This window comes from Diceros bicornis, chromosome 12 (genome assembly GCF_020826845.1).
Source record: "Diceros bicornis minor isolate mBicDic1 chromosome 12, mDicBic1.mat.cur, whole genome shotgun sequence".
NCBI classification, from domain to species: Eukaryota; Metazoa; Chordata; class Mammalia; order Perissodactyla; family Rhinocerotidae; genus Diceros; species Diceros bicornis.
The window spans coordinates 19721568-19742181 of NC_080751.1; the positions used below are offsets into that span (position 1 = coordinate 19721568).

The window sequence follows — 20614 nt, forward strand, 5'->3', positions numbered from 1 at the left end:
GTTCTAAAAAAATGTTCTTCAGTCCGAAGATACTTCAATGATAATTCAGAGAAAATTCATTTATTTTAAACTATGCCATATGATGCATAGTGATAGCTTTTAGGAAAATGGTTCTTATTTCTATAAAGATACACAGATGTGTCAAATGCCCCTTCATGGGACAATGATAAACTCTGTCAATAAAATATAGTTTTAATCTATATTATTACATTATTGCTGGAAAGGAAGTTAATGTAACCACCATAAATGCTACATCATTAGATACAGCCGCAGTAAAGAAAGTATAACATATAACATAACCTCCATACTATATTAGCTCAGATAAAATGAGGATATTTGACCTGGAGTACTAAAGCATTACAGTGTGTTTCAATCAGAAATACCAAATAGAATTCTCTTGTGGTGAAATTAATTATTTTTATCACTGGTTACAAGTTGGTTGTATTTATACACATACAAATGCACATGGGCACAGCCTGGATAGTATGCATCTCATTTTCTCCCTCTGTGGGCAGAAATACTGTGTGCTGACTTGGTCTCTGCATTATATAAATGATACAAAGAAGCTAGAATTTGTTAAAGGGAAAAAATATTAGAGCTTGGAAGCAGGGGAAACAGAAGGTAAAACAGATTGATGTAAACAGGACCAATGGACATCTGACAGCTGATTCTCTGGTATCTATCCCCCTCCCTCTCCTTCCCCCCAAACTTTAGTTTCTATTGGGGATCCCCATGGTTCTGAAGAAGGTGAGTCTACCTAGTTCCAGGTGCAGTACAAACTAATCAGTGGTCATAGTGATTGGTTCAAGAGTAAGAATGGGATCTAAGCCAGTAAAAAAAAGCAAATTTCATGATTTTTTCCTAGGAATTGAGAGCCAAACTTCTCTCTCTCTCTTTCTCTCTCTCTCACTTTCTCTCTCCTTAGATGTAAACACGGGTGCCTGTTGTCCCAGCTGAATAAGGATGCACATAGTCCCTTGGTGGGGAAGGAGCCAGTCTCAGGATAATAATGACCCCTCTGAGGACAGCATGATGGAAGGAAATTGGGTTGTTGGTGACATTATTGACTTATTAATGAGCCAAAGCAATAAATCTTGTCTAAATCTAGCCCTATTTCTGAACTTTTCAGTTATAGAAGTCAATAAGTTCTCATTATCATTTAGGCCAGTTTGAGATTTTGTTTTCAGGTACTTGCAAACAAAAGAATCCTAACAGATGCAAGGATAAATATATACTGTTGGACAATGATTGTAGAAAACATTTGCTATATAAAAAATTTATTATTTTTTAATCTAAGAAAAATCATTAAAATCAGCAACTCAACAAATTCACAGAAGCAGAGATTTAAAAAAAATTCACAATAACTGGAACCTGTTTCTAGGTTTAACAGAAGAATGATTGAAGGTTTCATTTTGAGTTTCCTAAAATAAGATTACTTACCTGGAAGTGCACTATGTCTATATTCTATCTTGTGCTGGGGATTCTTCCTAAAAAAAACCAAAATAAAGCAAAAATAAGACCCAGTTTTTCAATTACTAAAAATTAGTAAGACTATTTAAATTAAACTAGAACAGTCACTAACCTACAAATAAAATTAATAAGCCTCTTATTGAAAAGCATTTGTTTTTGTTGTTGTTGTTAAGTACAGTCATGTTGTTGTTGTTAAGTATAGTCACCATGCTGTACAAAGCATTTGCTTTTTAATTACAGCATTTACTGAGTGCCTACTCCATGCCAGGCATATTTCTAGATGCAAAGATAGACTGGTGAACCAGACAAAGTTCTTCCCTCATGACTTACACTCTAGAGAAGACAGTATGACACAAATAAAATATATCATATTCCTAAAATATATTGCATTTCTAAAATGTCAATGTCATATATCACATATATTTAAAAAATTTAAAATAGTTTATAAAATACATAACATAAAATATCAAATACATACGTGTGTGTGTGTGTGTGTGTGTGTGTGTGTATAATGTCTAACGGATACTTTTAAGGCTCTTCTTGAATCCAAGACAAAAGCATTTAAGTCATGTCTCTCCAAAGAACTCCAATCAATTGTTATGAGAAAAAAAGAAAGACAATTTGCATTGAGAAAATAATATAACATATTCCAAAGTCAAACAGAAACTACCGTTTGAATACCTACTTTTGATTATATGTACTTAATGATCCCTTCTATTATTTTATTAGTTAAACAAATGTTTGGGCACATTATATATACAAAACATTCTCCAGATAATGCAAAACTACCCAGGCAGCAAAAATCCAAAGCAGTAACTGGTTGGTCATGATCCACTTGATGGGTCCCTCTCAGGAGACTAACACAGGAGAGCTGGGGTACACCGACAACAGGTAAGTGCCCGAGGTGTACGGTTCACATGAAGCTGTTGTGAGGATCCATGAGGAATGCACAATAAGTCCTTAGTCTAAGGGCATGGTAGGCTGTAAGTAATTAATGTACTCATTGATTCACTCATCACTGGTTCAAGAAATAGTCACGGGGCACTTATTACATGCCAGGCTCTGTGTCAGGCATCAGTGACATTTCTTATTGCTAATCTCTCTTCTTTTTTGGTACCTTTCCTACAATATAAGCATTAAACACAGTACAAGAGTGCAACCACACAGTTAATTAGGGTCATAACTCAACAGTTTTGAAAAGTGGAAAAAAGATTCTACAAAAGATTGTGTGTTTGGGGTAATTAACCCAAATTTGACCTTTTGATGGAAAAGAAACTTCTAAGTTGAGAGAAATAAAGTGGACAACTTGAATGTGATGAAGAGAGTTGCACATGAACAAAACTGCAGTGATGATCTGTGGGAAGAACTTCCTTACTGAGCACGCTGGCACAGGCCACAGACTTTAATTCAGCCTTTATTAAAGTACAGTTAATGCTGGACATCAGGGGAGGAGGAACAGAAAAATAAGGGACATTAATACCAAAGGTATTCTTCATCAATAATCTAGAAAAATATTGCTAGCCATTTGAGATTATTTTTGATAACCTTTTTTTTAATTGGTAAAATATACTGGTAACTTGTTATTTTGAAAACATTTCAAACCTACAGAAAAATGGCAAGATTAGTACACTGAAATTCCATATATCTTCATCAAGATTCTTCAAGTGTTAACATTCTATGCAGATGCCTCATTATTATTACCTATCTACAGTCATTTGAGATTTAAAGGCTTTTTCTACTTCCTTTTAACATATGTTTGCTTCAGGTACCACCAGTCCTATCTTTCCTGCTTTGCCCTTAACACAGCAGGATTACTGAAAAGTTAAATCTGGTCTTAATCGCTTGCTACTGGAGCCTCCTTCAAAAGTTGCTTGAGAAATTCCCAAAAAAGTAAATGTCAGGCTTTAGAAACAAATAAAGTGTGACCAAAGGAGTTAACAGAGACTCAAAGTACAGCTTATGCACCAAATACCAGTTGAAAGACTACTGACATCAGTCCTAGAAAGATTGAAAGTGTGAGTAACTTTTTAAAAAGGCAAAGTGCAGACATAGTACCAGAAAATGGAGTGGGGATACTGGTTTAGCCTTACAGTTGCAAAAGGTAGTGACTATCCTCTACTGTCTTGGAAGAAATCCACAGTTGCACTCACATACACCATCTACATAATCTAAGCTCACCTAGGAAAAGGCGAGCCTTTCCAGTAGAAATGAACAGGAAAGAAGTTTTACATTTGTAATTCCAAGAAGGAAGAGCAGGAACATGTATCATGAAATTCTGTCCTCAGAACACGAGAAGATTTTCAGCTCCATGTGCAGAGTTTCATCTGCCTGAGAGGGGGAAAAGTTGTTTCCTTGAGGCTCTGCTAATAGTTTCCATCCTTTCTTAGAAGAACTTGCTATTTTCATACAAAGACAGGTATAAGACTGCAATGTAGACCAGCAGAAATTAGCTAAGTTGGTGCTTTTCCACATTAACTTAGAGACCAAACTTCCAAATGAAAACAAAAGTATTAATTAATATCAATAAAGTTTTGCTTGAAAATGAAGGAAAAAATATCCTCCGTGACAGGTTCAAAAGTTTCTTGTTTTCGATATTTTCAAATATACTTTTTCTTTGTTGATGATAGATATAACTCCCAGAATAGACTTGATAAGAAAATGAGCCCAAACAGAAGAGATAATATATCACATGCAAAAGCACATACTCAAAATAAAAACAAATTTAGACATATTTTATTTACATAGAAATTTAAATGTTAAAAAAAAATTAAGTATTCTGAATGTGAAATTCTTAAATTATCCTCTCCTTCAAGGTCCCCCATACTCTCAGTCCCAACCTTTATTTGCGGCCCAATCCTTCATTTCTACTCTGGAGAGTAGTTTTTGATTCTTTGCCCCGGATAGGCACTTGCTCATAGCCTTTTTGCCAAGACTATTCTTCTAACTGCTTGAGTACAAATCATACCTCCCCAGGAAGGCAACTCTGATAATCACTGTGAAATATCTCTAGAACGTATTGTCTTCCTCTACCATTTGGTACTTACACATCATTTCTTACACTGTCATCTAAATTCTTCACACAAATGTGTGTGTGTGTATTATCTCTATCATCTGTCAAATCAGCTGCTGGAGGACACGGAGTTTTTCTTACACCTTTTAATATCTTTTAAAGCACCTACAAGAGTACCAATAAGGTGGCATTCAACTATATTTTTCATAAATTATCTACTAGAATATAATCAATTTTTTTCCTTCAAAAAAGTTTTTTAATGAAGCTTTTACATGAGTTCCCAAAATGATGGATTATTTTATATCTTCCTATTTAATAGGGAAAAAAGACCCTTGTTTTTGCTATCTTTATTATTTCTTAAGAAAATGATTATTCAAAAGAACTTGCAAGAATCATTTGCAATACAAATCATGGTTTAAAATTCTCATTGAATGGAGTACAAAAAGTGGTTTCTAATAATTTCTTGACTGATAATGGGTTTTCTTGAGTTAATGTTAATACTTAATTTTTTTAGTAAACCCTAATCCCTGGATCCTGCTGTTTTCAGAAGTCTATCCTTTAAAAGGCAGTTTTTCCTTTGGAAGTATGCCAGAGAATGCCTATTCTCATTAGGTTGAAAAGAATGTCACTGTGCTGAAATGGCTTTGCACTCACACTTACAAAGTTAATAATCAAAGCACTCACTGAATCTTTTTACACAAACCTAAGACTAAAATATGTTAGAATTTCCTGCCATTAACAATTCATATTACTTCCTCAGGAAACAATGAAAATCTGACACATTAAGCAGACTCCACTGCAATCAGGTTCCTGAGATACTGACTGCTCAGCATCATGAGACACTTAGCTCTGGATGATCAATCATGCAGGTCAACAAGGAACACAGGGCGTCCTTCCCAAACGCTTAAGAGATAGATGTTTCCGTGTCTTGGACCTGTTCTTATCTGGCTGGTTAAACTTTAGATCACAAGTACTATGTTGTGGAAGGGGCTTAGGTTTCAGGATCTGAAGACCTGAGTCTGAATTCAAACTACACTGTCTACTGGTTGTGTTATTCAGAGCAAGTCCTATGAACCAAGTCTCCATCTCCTCATCTGTAAAGCAGAGGTGATACTGCCTACCTCACACAAGGATTGGTCTGAGGGTCAAAGGAAGTCATGTGCATAAATACTAGTAGGCTATTAAGCATTTACAGGTGTCTATTTTTATAGAAACAGAAATCAATTTTACTAACATAGCCAACAATGTCTGGAAACTCTATGTGCCAGTAAAAGTAACTGCCAATTAATACTAAATAGCTGAATTTTGCTTTCAATAATACATACAATTATTATGGTTAAATATTTCCCCAAACATACTTCACACATTTATAGAATATTTTCTAACATTTGCCTATGCATATCCCATTTTCAAAAATCAGTTACTTCAGGGGCTGGCCCGGTGGCGCAACAGTTACGTGCACACACTCCACTTTGGCAGCCCGTGGTTCGCAGGTTTGGATCCCGGGCGTGCACCAATGCACCGCTTGTCAACCCATGCTGTGGTGGCGTCCCATATAAAGTAGAGGAAGATGGACACAGATGTTAGCCCAGGGCCAATCTTCCTCAGCAGGAAATAAAAAGTGGGGGGGGGGGATTGGCATCAGATGTTAGCTCAGGGCTGATCGTCCTCACACACACACACACACACACACACACACACACAAAGTCAGTTATTTCATAACAAGGCAAAATACCTTTTTCACATAACCCTGGGTTAAGGCTAAGCGGCAATTCTGCACAGCTCTTTGGGGGCATATGAGCATTTGAAATAACTTTCAAGGACAATGCCAAATTTCACCCAGGGCTTTTTCCTAATAATGAATGGAAATACTCAGAGTTCATGCATAAAAGATTTACATCAAACTTTTTCACAAATGGCATTTTCTGTAACTCAGCAGGCCTCAAAATCCTTTCTGTTTTTTGTTTTCATTGTTGTTAATTATTAATGGTAATCTTTGGGTTCTAGACATAGAGCTATACACCCATAACCACACCAGGTTTTTGCGAGCTGTTATATTTTAAAATACACATTTTCCAAAACATTTTTGATTTTAATGATATAAATATGTGAATAACAAATACATATCTGAAGGAAGAGCACTCTAGGAAGAGGAAATAGAAAATGTCTTTAAATTTGCTAAGGCCCTGAGGTAGGAAACAAGCAAGGGTATTTGGAAAAACACACAAAGATTTGAATAGCTCCCGGGGAATGAGTGAGAAGGAAAATAGTAGGAAACGAAGTCAAAGAAGAATTTGTAAGCCATGGCAAAGAGTTTTGCTGGAAGCTATCAGAAGATTTTGAGTAAGAAAACCATATGATATGACTTATTTTTAGAGAATTACTCTGATTGCTAAGTGAAACTACAGGAGGGCAAGAGAAGAAAGAGGGATATCAGTTGAGAAGCTATTGCAGCACTTCGGGTAAGAGACGATGGTGGTTATGACTAAGACGGTAGAGATAGAGGAAGTAAGTGGTCAGGTTCCTAATATATTTAAACGCAAAAACTGAAATGAAATGAACTGGCATTAAACGGCAAGAATTGCTGACGGGCTGAAGCAAGAGTGCTTCTTGCTTTGGGGCCTAAACACTACGTGCATGGTTAAGTCATTTATAAAGCTGGAGAACACTTGGGAAAGAGTTATTTTCATGATAAAAATCAAGAGTTCTGTTTCAGACGTGATAAGTTTGAACTACCTATTTTACAATCAAGTGGAGGCATTTAAACATATGAGTCTGGAGCCACTGAATTGAACTGGATCACCTAGGGAGTACAAACAGAAAAGAGAAGGGGAGAGATCAGAGAACTGAGCCCTGTGGCTCTGCAATAAGTACAGAGAGAGAAAAAGAAGAGGAGACAGTAAAGAAGGCTAAGGAAAAGTAGCCAGGAATATAACTGATCTGACTTTACAAATATGAATATATTGCTCTCTGCTCTGCATTTCCCCACCATTGAGTGAAGGCCCCCAGAGCACAAATGATCCAACCTCTGTGTTTTCCATGTTTTCACAAGGAACTGAAGCCCAGGAAAATCAAATGACATGCAAAGTTATGCTACAAATTGGCATAACTATAACTAGAACCTGTTATGAATTAAGTCTGCTGATTTAAAAACCCATTCTCTCTCCATCATAAAGAGCTACTTAAAGATTAACTAGTCAACAGTAATGACAACAGAATAATAATTTTTGTTTTTGTTTACTTCCAAAGATTTGGTAACTTAATACCAAAATTTAACACTCAAAATTTTAAATGAACCTAAAGCACTGTTTTACATTAGTTTCTATAATAGTGACTAGTATTCTAGATGTTCAATATTTGCTTGATGAATAAATGAGCATACTATATTTTTGTTTTCATTCCAAAATAATTTATCTTGCATTTTTGAAATTCAACACTTATTTAAAAACCTAAAGCAAAAACATGAATCCTATGTCATCAAATAGCTAAGTCTCAAAACTTAGGAGAAAAAGAATTAACAAATATGGTCTTTACTAAATAATGAAAAAGTAAACCAGCACAAAATAATAGGGAGAAATTTGTTAATTGAAAATTCTTACAATTTACTCTTTTTCCCAAAAGAATTTTGAAAATTCTTATATACAGTAGTCCACCCTTATCCATGGTTTTGCTTTCTGTCATTTTAATTACCCACAGTCAACTGAGTCCCGAAAATCTTAAATGGAAAATTCCAGAAATAAACAATGCATAAGTTTATATTGTGTGCCATTCTGAGTAGTGTGATGAAATCTCAAGCTCTTCCACTCTGTCCCACCGGGGACATGAATCATCCCTTTGTCCAATGATCCATGCTGTATATGCTACCTGCCCTTTAGTCACTTATCAGCCATCTCAGTTATCAGATCGACTGTCAGGGTATCCCAGTGCTTGCGTTCAAGTAACCCTTATTTTACTTAATGGCCCCAAAGCGCAAGAGTAGTGATGCTGGCGATTTGGATATGCCAAAGAGAAGCTATACAGTGCTTCCTTTAAGTCAAAAGGTGAAAGTTCTCAACTTAATATGGAAAGAAAAGTATGCTGAGGTAGCTAAGCTCTATGGTAACTTCTATTACATTATATAGTTATGATTGTTCTATTTTATTATTAGTTATTGTTGTTAATCTCTTACTGTGCCTAATTTATAAATTAAACTTTATCATAGGTATTTATGTATAGGAAAAAACGGTATATATAAGGTTTGGTACTATCTGTGGTTTCAGGCATCCATTGAGGGATTTGAAACATATCCCTGGCAGATAAGGGGTGACTACTGTATGTGCAATTAACACTAAACATAACAAAGAAAAACAAATTTATTATTATGAAAATGAATCATATTCAAATAAAGGAAAAAGGAAAACAAAACCACAGAAGATATTCCAGCACATTTTGTTAAGGCTACATGAATATAATTGATGTTGTTACTGCTATTTCTAACTGAAGTTTTAAAACATTATAGCCAAGTCTTAAGTAAAACTGTATAGCAAGTGATTGACATTTAGTCTAAGATATTTTCTTCTAAGATCATATTCCTACACGATTAAAGAACCGTAAGCACGGCAAACAACGATAGGTTACTTCCTCTACACAGATCCTATAAAAATGGATTAAGATGCTATCCATTGTGATAATTCTTAACTGTAAATAAAATGATTGACAGCCTCATATGACTGATTCTGGAAATCTCAACTACCAGGCAACTAGAGTTTCCCTATTGAAATCTATTTATTTTGCCTCAAATAATATAATATGGATTTACACTAAACACACATGTTCCTATTTTTTATTAAGCAGCTTACAAAAATCAGTATCTTGAAGTGTGAAGTGTACATCTGCATAGTCATGCACCACATAACAATGTTTCAGTCAACGATGAACTACATATACGACGGTGGTCCCACAGGATTAGTACCATATAGCCTAGGTATGCAGTAAGCTGTACCGTCTAGGTTTGTGTAAGTACACTCTATGATGTTCACACAAAGACGAAATGGCCTAACAATGCATTTCTCAGAACGTACTCCCATTGTTAAGCGATGCATGACTGTATACAATCAATTAAAATAATGATGACTTGGAACACTTTTCAAAAATAAAAAAGGAAAAAGCAAAAAATTTTAGATCATAACTATAAATCCAGATCAGCAAATAACAAAAGATGATGAATTTACTTACTAACAAACACGTTTTTTAAAATGAATTATGCTTGTGGCAAAACACTTGTGTTCTTTCACACTATACAGATCATGTTGCAGATTCATTACAAGGAGAGCACTTACAGTTGATGACTGATACACTTCCTTACGTCAGCCCTCTTAGAAGCTATTATAATTAAAAAAAAAAAAAAGTGGGGCATTGGCTTCCGAAAAACATCAAAGCACCAACATTGTTATTTGCATAAAACATGCCTGTCTAAGGTTTTGTAAATCCAAGGCAACGTATGCGTTTGACTTTACTTTTTTCACTAAGCTTGTTGAAGATGGATTCCATTCATTTTAATGTATATATCTCTAAGTTTAGTGCTTAATTTAACAGGAATAACACACTGCATAAAGTCCTATTATGCATTAGAGGAAGTGAATGAGTCAGAGGCAGGCACAGCAATCACTGGGTTATACTGGACATTCAGTATCCAATGTTCTAATTCAGACAAGTACCTTAAGCTAATCAAATGCATTAAACTGAGCGAGTCTTCTGACAGACTGCAGTGTACAGCACAAAAGGAATAAATCAGTTAAATGGGCAAGATACTTAAAATGACAGCATCAACTAGTTCTTTCAAATTATTTTTTTTCAAGTTGATTTAATTTTGTTAGATTTTAAAAAGTATAACGTCAGAGAAAATGTTAATAATGCTTATAGTCTATAAAAAATAAAATTTAGTAATTAAATATCCTTTTCTAAACATCAACCTCCTACATTATATGGGCTATGGAAATCTTTATTTTTACTACAGTATGTATTTAATATGTGATCCATATCTGTTTTCCTGTTTTATGCAAGAGATGAAATGGCTGAGAGAATAACTGAGAGAATAATTTCACTTCAGAGAATAATTGTCTTTACTTGAGAATGATTCTTATTCTGTTTAATGAGGCAAATTTATAAAGATAAATAGCAAATAAAGATGTTTTAGCTCACGAATTTCATCTCCCTTCCAAATGTGTCAACCATCAGGGAAAACAAGCTTATCAAAACTCTCCTTTTGGAATATACATATTTTTACTTTTCCAGATATAATAATTTATGACTGATTTTTGTGGGTTATTATTTCTTTTCTTTTCTTTTTTTTTTTTTTGGTGATGAAGATTGGCCCTGAGCTAACACCTGTTGCCAATCTTCGTCTTTTTGCTAGAGGAAGAGTGGCCCCTGAGCTAACATCTGTGCCCATCTTCCTCTACTTTGTATGTGGGACACCACCATAGCATGGCTTGATGAGTGGTGTAGGTCCACGCCTGGGATTTGAACCTGCGAACCAAGGCTACCAAAGCAGAGCGCACCAAACCCAAGCACTACGCCACCAAGCTGACCCCACTTGTGGGTTATTTTATGATATGTGAGACTTCAATATTTTTCTTCTGTGGCCAGAGGAAAAATCTGGCATGAATTTACATGAAAACTTGCTTTTAGGCAAACTAAATTAGAATATATTATCATTCTGTTACAGTAGGCTTATATTCTAGCGCTGTTGAAATAAATATCTAGGCCCAAGATGTAGCCACTCCTGCCCAGGGTGTCACATCAGCAAACCAAAAAGTAGATAACCTTCATGTGCCTGTAAATGCTCTGCTTGACCAGAAACACCATGTATTCAGTCAGCCAATCCCCACAAGCCAAGCTAACTCTGGGCTCTATACTCACTTCCTTGTTCCTTCTCAACCCCCAAAAACATTGACTATGTGGCCCCCCAGCCAATCAGATGTTTTCTATTTTTCTCTTCCTTGTTCTTTATTTTTTATCCTACGAAAGCTTCCTGCCTTCCACCCCATTTTGCAGTTCTCCGAATGGAGACTGTCTGCTTCATGAAGTGTTAAATAAAGTTTATGTCACCTAAGTTGACTTCTTTAACCATTTTTTAACAGCACCAAATAGTATATGGCTAAAAATATATATATTTTTGCAAATCAACATTGTTAAAGAGTAAACGGATCATAATATAACATCAGTTTAGTTTTAGCAATGATACAAAATAAATCTACTAGATCACATTTTTTGCCTAACTAATAATGATAATGTGACAAGAAAGGGTATACAAATATATATCACACTTTTGCAACTAGAGTTTCTATTATCTTGTTGATTTGAAAAATTCATGATTTCTCCAATCAAAGCCTTACCGGGAGTTTGTTTTTTTTTACTCCAAAATACCACTTTGCCACTTGGCTAAAAAGACAAACACTATTAATACTTTATTTTATTTTTTATTTTTTTTGGTGAGGAAGATCAGCCCTGAGCTAACATCCGTTGCCAATACTCTTCTTTTTCCTGAGGAAGGGGGGCCCTGGGCTAACATCGTGCCCATCTTCCTCTACTTTATATAGGATGCTGCCACAGCATGGCTTGACAAGCGGTGCGTCAGTCCACGCCCGAGAGTCGAACCTGCGAACCCCGGGCCGCCTAAGCAGAGCACGCGAACTTAACCTCTAGGCCACTGGGCCAGCCCTCCACTATTAATACTTTAGAAAGCCATGACTAACAATGGTGGAGTCAGGCTGCACCACAGAGAAATGCTGGAGGAGGGACGAGACTGGATTTTGATCTCACTAGCTTTGGAGTCTCAGGCAACTCACTTAACCTTTCAGTTTCCATTCCCTTACTTAGAAAATAGTAGTCAGAGTAAGCAAACACAGGGGAAAAAAATCTTAAGATTTTGTCTCCAAGTAGAACTAGGACACCAAGCAGCTCAATATACAAATATATTTAGATATAGATATGAAATTTTCTGTTAGCACATGTCACTGGTGTTGGGAATAATTTCTCTTGACTATTTGCTGCTCTGACCTCTCTGAAAGAGATTGATGACATGGAGACAGCAATTTTTTGACATCATTATTCTTAGCAAGGCTCTGTATTTTATTTTTATTCTTAAGTGTAGGCATATTTGGATTTTGCTTCTGGAAAAATGTAGGACATCATGGCGGACCAAAACTCTTGTTTTAACAACTAGAATAAAAACTGATAACTTGTAAAAATTATTTTTATGAGAGAATTATTGGAGCAATGAGAATTTTAGATTATCTAAAATTCCAGAGAGGAAGAAGCCCTTCCTAGGTGAGCTGATAATCACTGGGTGTTTTCTTCCCTAGAGGCCTTTGTCAATTCTTGGTGTGGGCTGAGCCTAAGATTTGGATCAAGTGGAGGCGCTCTATTTGGGGAAAGAGAAACTAGTAGAGCTTTTCATGGTCTTATGGTGTTGTCACGACAGTTTGAAAACTAAAGAAATCCCAAACACAAGGCTGATTTTTCCAAAGAAATATCTGCTGAGTTCCTGACAGGTATGAGAGATTTAAGGTCTGGGTTTGAAATTTCCAAAAGTCAGAATGAAATCTCCAATTCATGTAGTGTTTCAGAAACAAAGTCCCACTAGAGGAGAGGGATCTGTAACAAATATGTAACTAGTCTCCTCTCAAGAAATGTGCCAGAATTTAAGAGGCACAGGTGGTAGGCTAATGGGCTAAGCTCAAAATCTCCAAAGGGAAGTTTCAGAGCTAAGACAGAGACCTATTTTCCAATCAAAAGTCTAGAAAAACCACGCCAAAGGAACAAAGACAAACCAAAGGTAGGCTGAGTTTTATTAAAATGTCAACCTACCTATTACCTATCTAAATCTCTGACCAGATGGAGATGACTAGCTCCTATCTACCACACAGAGCGGGATCTCTCACTGATGAAAGATAAAATCTAGAACCCTATAGTTCTTGTTATAAACAATTTTAGTATTGCAATAAAAAATTACTAGACATGAAGAGGCAGAAAAATATGACCAATAATCACAACAAAAAAACAGATCCAGAAATGTTGGCTAGCAGACACAAATTTTAAAATAACTAAGACAAACATGTTAAAGAATATGTTAAAGAAGAGGGTGAAAAAATGGGGAAAGTGAGTGAAAAGATGGATAATTTAGAATATATATTAAAAAATCATGGATATTCTAGCGCTGAAAAATGTATCTGAAATTATGAACTCTCTGGATGGGTTTATGAGCAGACTATCCACACGAGAAAAGAGGATCAGCAAACTCCAAAACAATCAACAGCAAATATCCAATCTGAAGCACAGAGGAAAATAAGAATGGAAAGAACAAAACAACGTATAAGAGACATGTGGGACACGATCAAAAGACTTAATACATGTTTAATTGGAGTAGAAGAAGGAGAGAAGAGATAGAATGGGGCAGAAGCAATATCTGAAGAGATAATAGCTAAGCAATCTCCTCAAACTAAGATATCAACCTGCATAAAAAGCTCGGTGAACCCCAAGCAGGATAAATACAAAGAAAATCATACCTAGACATATGTTAATTAAACTGTTGAAAGTAAAAGCAACATAAAAATCTTAAAAGTGGCCAGAGAAAAGGCACATTAATTTCAAAGCAACAATAAGACAAAAAACTGACTTTCAACAGAAACTATGGATGCAAGGGTCAATGGAATGACATTTTTAAAGTGATGAAACAAAACTTGCCAAGCTAGAATTCTAACACAGTGAAAAAAGCCACCAAAAAAAAAAAACAAATAAAAATAAGGAAATTTTCAGACACACAAAAGCTGAAAGAATTCTTTTCCAGAAGATTTTCACTAAAGACATACCAAAAGAAGTTCTTAAGACTAAAAGAAAATGATCCCAGACGAAAGGATAAAACTTTAGGAAGAAATGAAGGGTACCCAAAATGATAAATGTGTCAATCAATATTTAAAAAATGCTGATGCTTAAAATTTAAGAAAATAATAACAATGCCTTACAAGTTAACATGTGTAGAGGTAAAAATACATGACAACAATAGTGAAAAAGAAAAAAAAAGCCAGAAGAGGAAGTAAATGGACTTAAACTGATGTAAGACTATTGTGCTGTTTGGGAAACGGTGAAAGTACCAGTTGTAAGGTAGACTGTAATATGTCAGCAATGCCTAAAAAATCTAAAGTAACTCATGAAAAAAAAGAATATATAACTAAAAAGCTAATGTAGGAGAAAAAATGGTATGAAAAACACTTGATTAATCCAAGAGAAGTCAGGAAAAGAAGAATAAAGAAACAAAGAATATGTGGGATAAACAGAAAACTAACAACAGGGGCTGGCCCCATGGCTTGGCGGTTAATTGCGTGTGCTCCACTACTGGCGGCCCAGGTTCGGATCCCGGGCTCGCACCAACGCACCGCTTCTCTGGCCATGCTGAGGTGGCGTCCCACATACAGCAACTAGAAGGATGTGCAACTATGACATACAGCTATCTACTGGGGCTTTGGGGGAAAAAAAGGAGGAGGATTGGCAATAGATGTTAGCTCAGGGCTGGTCTTCCTCAGCAAAAAGAGGAGGATCGGCATGGATGTTAGCTCAGGGCTGATCTTCCTCACAAAAACAAACAAACAAAAAAAACACAAATAACAAAATGGCAAAATTAAACTCAAACATATCAGCAATTGCATTAAATGTAATTAGGCTAAGCATGCCACCTAAAAGGCAGAGACTATCAGACTGGATTAAAAACAAAACCAATGAACCAATTATATGCTATTTGTAAGAGACATGGTTTAAATACAAGGTTTAAGCATAAGGACAATTTATAAATGTAAATTGAAAGTAAAAGGATAAAAAATATCACATAAACACTAACCAACGAAAGCTGGAGCAGCTACATTATATCACACGAAGTAAGAGTTCTACTTCCAGTGATGACAGAGGAAACTGTCTCAGACCAAACCACCCAGAGATAACAATTATACTCTGCTAAAAATATAAAAACCAATAATCTTAAGGCAGTGGATAGTTACCAAAAGCAGTCCCTTCTTTTTCCAGATAGATACCCTTATCCCAACAAAATAAATTTTAAAAATTCACACTCTCCTCAATGCCCACAATGCCCCTTTTCATGAATATGTCACCTGTATATGCATACGTCTGTTTCTAGGCTCTATTCTGCTCTGGTCTTGTTACTTACTCTTTGGGCCCATATCATACCACCTTAATTACTATAACAGTATAAGAAGTCCTACCATCTGTTCTTTATTACTTAAGACTGTCTTGGCAATTTTTGGCCCTTTGTATATCCATGTAAATTTTAGAATCACATCATTTATACACAAAAATTATTGTGATTTTGAATGAGTTTGCAAACAAATCGATTTGGGGAAAATTGGCATTTTAATAACATTGAATCTTCCACTCATGAACATTTCAGTCTTTATAATTACTTAGGTTTTCTAAAAAAATTTTTCTCATCAAAGTTTTATAGTTTTCTCCATGGAGGTTTTCACACCTTTTATTAGATTTGTTCTGAGGAACTCTATTTTTTGATGCTATTGTTATTTAACATAATTTTTTAAAAGTTTAAATTTTCTAATTAGTCAGTTCTGCAATACAGAGATATAATTGACCTTGCATATTGATATTTGTATTCAACAACCTTGCTAAGCACATATTAATACTTAAAATTCATCAGAGTCTATTTTGCATTTCCTATATATACTATGATACCATTTGTTAACAAGGAAAGCTTTATTTCTTCCTTTCCAAACTTTATCCATTTTCCTTTTCTTATCTTCCTACACTATCTTGAATCACCAGTACAATGTTGAACAGAAGTAGTAATAACAGGCATTCTTGTCTCATTTCTCATATCAGAAAGAAAAATTTAAATATCTCACTTCTAAGTATCATGTTTGCTATAAGTTTTTGGTAGATACCCTTTATGATATTAACGAAGTTTCCTTCCGTTCCTATTTTGAAATGAGTTTTTATCATAAATGAATGAATTTTGTCAGTTTATTTTTGAATCATCTATAGAAATGATTATATAATTTTCTACTTATTCTGATATATGGTAAATTATATTATTTTTAAATATTAAACAAAACATACATTCCTTGAATAAATCCAATTTGCTCATATTATATTTTCCTTTTTTAAAATTGCTTAATTCATTTAACTAACCTTCTTTATTTTTTGAAGATATTTTTAAGATATTTACATTAAGTTCAAAAGTAATTTTTTTTGTAATTTTTCATTCTTGTATTATTCTTGCTGGGTAGTATCAAGATTATACTGGTCTCATAAAATAGGTTGGGAAATATACCCTCTTTTACTTTTTTAAGAATACCTTGTATAAAAACTGAGTACCTTCTTTAAATGTGTGGTATAATTAGCCATTAAAGCCACACGGACATGGAATTTCTTTAGTGGAAGGCTTATAATTACGTACTCAATTTCTCTAATGTTATAGGATTATTCCATTTTCTTTTTCTTCTTGTATCTTTCCTAAACGTTGTATTTTCTACGAATTTGTTCATTTCTCCCAAATTTTCGAGTTTATCGACATAATTGATGACAATATCCTCTTATTACTATCTACAGGAGGTTAAGCTGGAACGGAACATTTATTTTTCAAATGATGAGGCATACGCTTTTTGATTTTTCTTTCTAGCCTCAGAAGCCCATTCTGCCTTCTTACTGAAAACCACAATCATAGAAATAGCAACAACTTCAAATAGGCCAGTAGGTTCAATAACTTGTATTCTAAAATTATCTAAGAAAGATGGCTGTCTGGAATTTAAGCTCTCTAAGACTGGAATCACTACTTCTTTCTTTGAATAGTTTGATTTATTTCAAGTTCATTCATTCACTAAAGTTGCAGAAACATGGTTAAAACAGTCCTTGCTGTCAAGAAATTTACTGTCTGAAAGAGAAGCCATTCCAGTAAGAAACAAACACAATCTCATGAGATAAAATCTACTCTGCATAATACAGATGGGCACAAGATGCTATGGAAGAAGAGAGGAGGGGTACTCCTACTTTTCTTTTAGGATTGAGTTTCATGTGTTGACAATAATGGTGGAGTGGTAGGAGTTGAGGGAGGCAGAGATAACATCCTGAATTGATTTATGCCACACTAAGGAGTCTGGATAGCATGTATGATGGGGTAATATCAACAGCTTTTAAATTATCTGATTCGTATTTCAGAAAGTTAGAAATGAGGAACAATTTCAGGCATTTATAAGGTTAATAACTTCCAAAATTTAGAATTATATAAAAGAAATATTATAATCCTACCTATTAACAAAATGAAAACCTATTATCTATGGAAGTTTAAAAACTAAGTTAAAGGCTTGAGATGAGAAGCTGCCTGAGTTTCTCCTGAATAAATAACAGAGATTAAGGAGAAAACAACTAAACATTTTAGGTTTACATACCTATAACAAGATGTTCCATATGGACATTCAGGCCGGTCATCAGCCTCATCCTGACACATGACTTGTACACCTCCATAATCACTATCACCAGGGTGACTGAAGTGTTGAAAATGGACAGGATTCTTCCTATGAGGGTGACAAATATACTTCAGAAAAAATAATTAACAGGATATACTAGATTCTAGATATACTAGAGAAAATAATTAATAGGATATAGCAGGAAACCAAGCAATACACATCTGATTATTCCAGAAAGTGAACCAATATTCTACATTGTTAAAAACAAAGCTCATGACATCTAGTCAGTACAGAACTCTCACGGTAACAAACAAAGTTCTGGTGACATATAGTAGATCATGAATGTCAATGGACATTTGCAAACAGTACTTTATATCAAATATATATATATATTATAATAATACACAGCTTTTAAAGACTTTTAATAAAGTGAACACACCTATCTACCCTCTACAAAGATAAAAAACAGAACATTATTGACATTCTAGAAGGCTCCACATGTCCCCCTCCAATCATTAAACCCAATTTAATACCTAAAGGTAACCACTATCCTGTCACCTAAAACAGTGTTTCTCAAACTTTTTGGTCTCAAGAAAAATTATTAAAACTCCAGAGACTTTTTGTTTATGTGGCTTTTTTAACCTGTTAGAAATTAAAAATGAGAAATTTAAAAAATAAATTTATTTAAAAATAACAATAAACCCTTTACATAACAACGTCTTAACATATACAAATCTTCCCCTCAAAATTTGTGGAGATGCTGTTTTACACTTTGGAAATTTTTCTAATGTCTGGCTTTAACAGAGGGCATCTGGATTCTCGTATCTGCTTCTGCATTCAATCACTAACAATAACACAGATCATGTAGCCTCTGGAAAACTATACTGTATGTACTCTTGTGAGTGAGAAAATGAGAGTGAAAAAGGCACACACACAAAAAGTCTTAGTATTATTAGGAAAACGGTTTTGACCTAACAGATTTCCTAAAAGTATCTTGGGACTGGAACCCTCAGAGGTCTCTCTATGGACCACACTTTGAGAAGCAATGTTACAAAACAACATATTAGTTTTGTCTGTTCCCCAAATGAAATGAAAATATATAGTATGTACTTCTTTGAGAATTACTTTTTATGTTTGTACGATTACTCCATATTGTTGCATATAGCAGTAGTATATTTTCATAACTGTGTAACATTTCATTGTATGAAGCTGCTATGATTTATTTGTCCATTTTACTATTTATAGACTTCTGGGTTCATTCTAGTTATTGGCTTTTATAAGTAATACTGCCATCAACATTCTACTTTTGGTGGAAATGTATATGCATTTTTCTACATATGTAGAAAACCCTACAGATTCCACACAGAAAAAAACTGTTAGAAGTAATAAACTAATTCAGCAAAGTTGGAGGATACAAAATTAACATGCAAAAATCAGTTGTGTTTCTACACACTCATAATGAACAATCCCAAAAAGAAATTAAGAGAACAATTCCATTTATAGTAACATTAAAAAAAATAAAATATTTAGGAATAAACTTAATCAAGAAGGTGAAAGACTTATACAATGGTTTAATTTCTATTAAAGAAGACACAAATAAATGGAAATCCCATGTTCATGGAATGGAAGACAACATTATTAAGATGTCAACACTACTCAAAGCAATCTACAGATTTAATGCAATCTCTATCAAAATCCCAATGGCATTTTTTGCAGAAATATAAAAATCCATCCTAAAATTCATTTGGAATCTCAAGGGACCCTGAATAGCCAAAACAGTCTTAAAAATGAAGAACAAAGTTGGAATTCTCACATTTCCTGATTTCAAAACTTATTACAAAACTACAGTTATTAAACCAGTGTGGAACTGGTATAAAGACAGGCATATAGACAAACGGAAGAGAATAGAGAGCCCAGAAATAAACTCTCGCATATGTGGTCAAGTGATTTTCAGCAATGGTGCCAAGACCATTCAATGGGGAAGAGGAGAGTTTTTTCAACAAACGGTGCTAGGAAAACTGGACATTTACATACAAAAGAATGAAGTTGGACCCTTCCCTTACACTATATACAAAATTAACTCAAATGAATCAAAGACCTAAACGTAAGACCTAAAATATAAAACTCTTAGAAGAAAACAGGAAGAAAGCTTCATGACATTGGATTTGGCAAAGATTTCTTGCCAAATGCAAAGGCAACAAAAATAAAAATAGACAAATTGGACTACATCTGAATTAAAAATTTCTGTGCATCTATGGACACAATTAACAGAGTGAAAAGGCAACCTGCAGAAGGGGAGAAAATATTTGCAAGTCATGTATCCAAAAGTGTTTACCATCTAGAATATATAAAGAACTCCTCCAACTCAATGACCAAAAAACAAATAACCTGATTCAATAATGGCAAAGGACTTGAATAGACATTTCTCCAAAGAAGATATACAAATGGCCAATAATCATATGAAAAGGAGCTCAAGATCACTAATCACTAGGGAAATACAAATCAAAAACACAATGATATCTCACACCCATTAGGATGGCTAACACCAAAAAAAAAAAAAGAAAATAACAAGCGTTGGTGAGGATGTGGAGAAATTGGAATCATTGTGCATGTTGGCAGGAATGTAAAATGGTACAGCTGCTATGGAAAACAGTATGGTAGTTCCTCAAAA

The 20614-nt window shown here is 34.6% G+C and overlaps 1 protein-coding gene across 2 annotated transcripts in view; it reads right to left on the reverse strand.

Annotated features, from left to right (window-relative positions):
• Positions 1 to 20614, reverse strand: part of APLF (aprataxin and PNKP like factor) — a 90108-nt gene that overhangs the window by 8893 nt on the left and 60601 nt on the right. For both annotated transcript variants that reach the window (XM_058551054.1, XM_058551055.1), the window contains exons 8-9: positions 17926 to 18051; positions 1441 to 1487 (exon numbers count right to left, since the gene is read on the reverse strand). In XM_058551054.1, coding sequence (XP_058407037.1) covers positions 1441 to 1487; positions 17926 to 18051 — 173 coding nt within the window. The remainder of the gene's footprint in view (positions 1 to 1440; positions 1488 to 17925; positions 18052 to 20614) is intronic.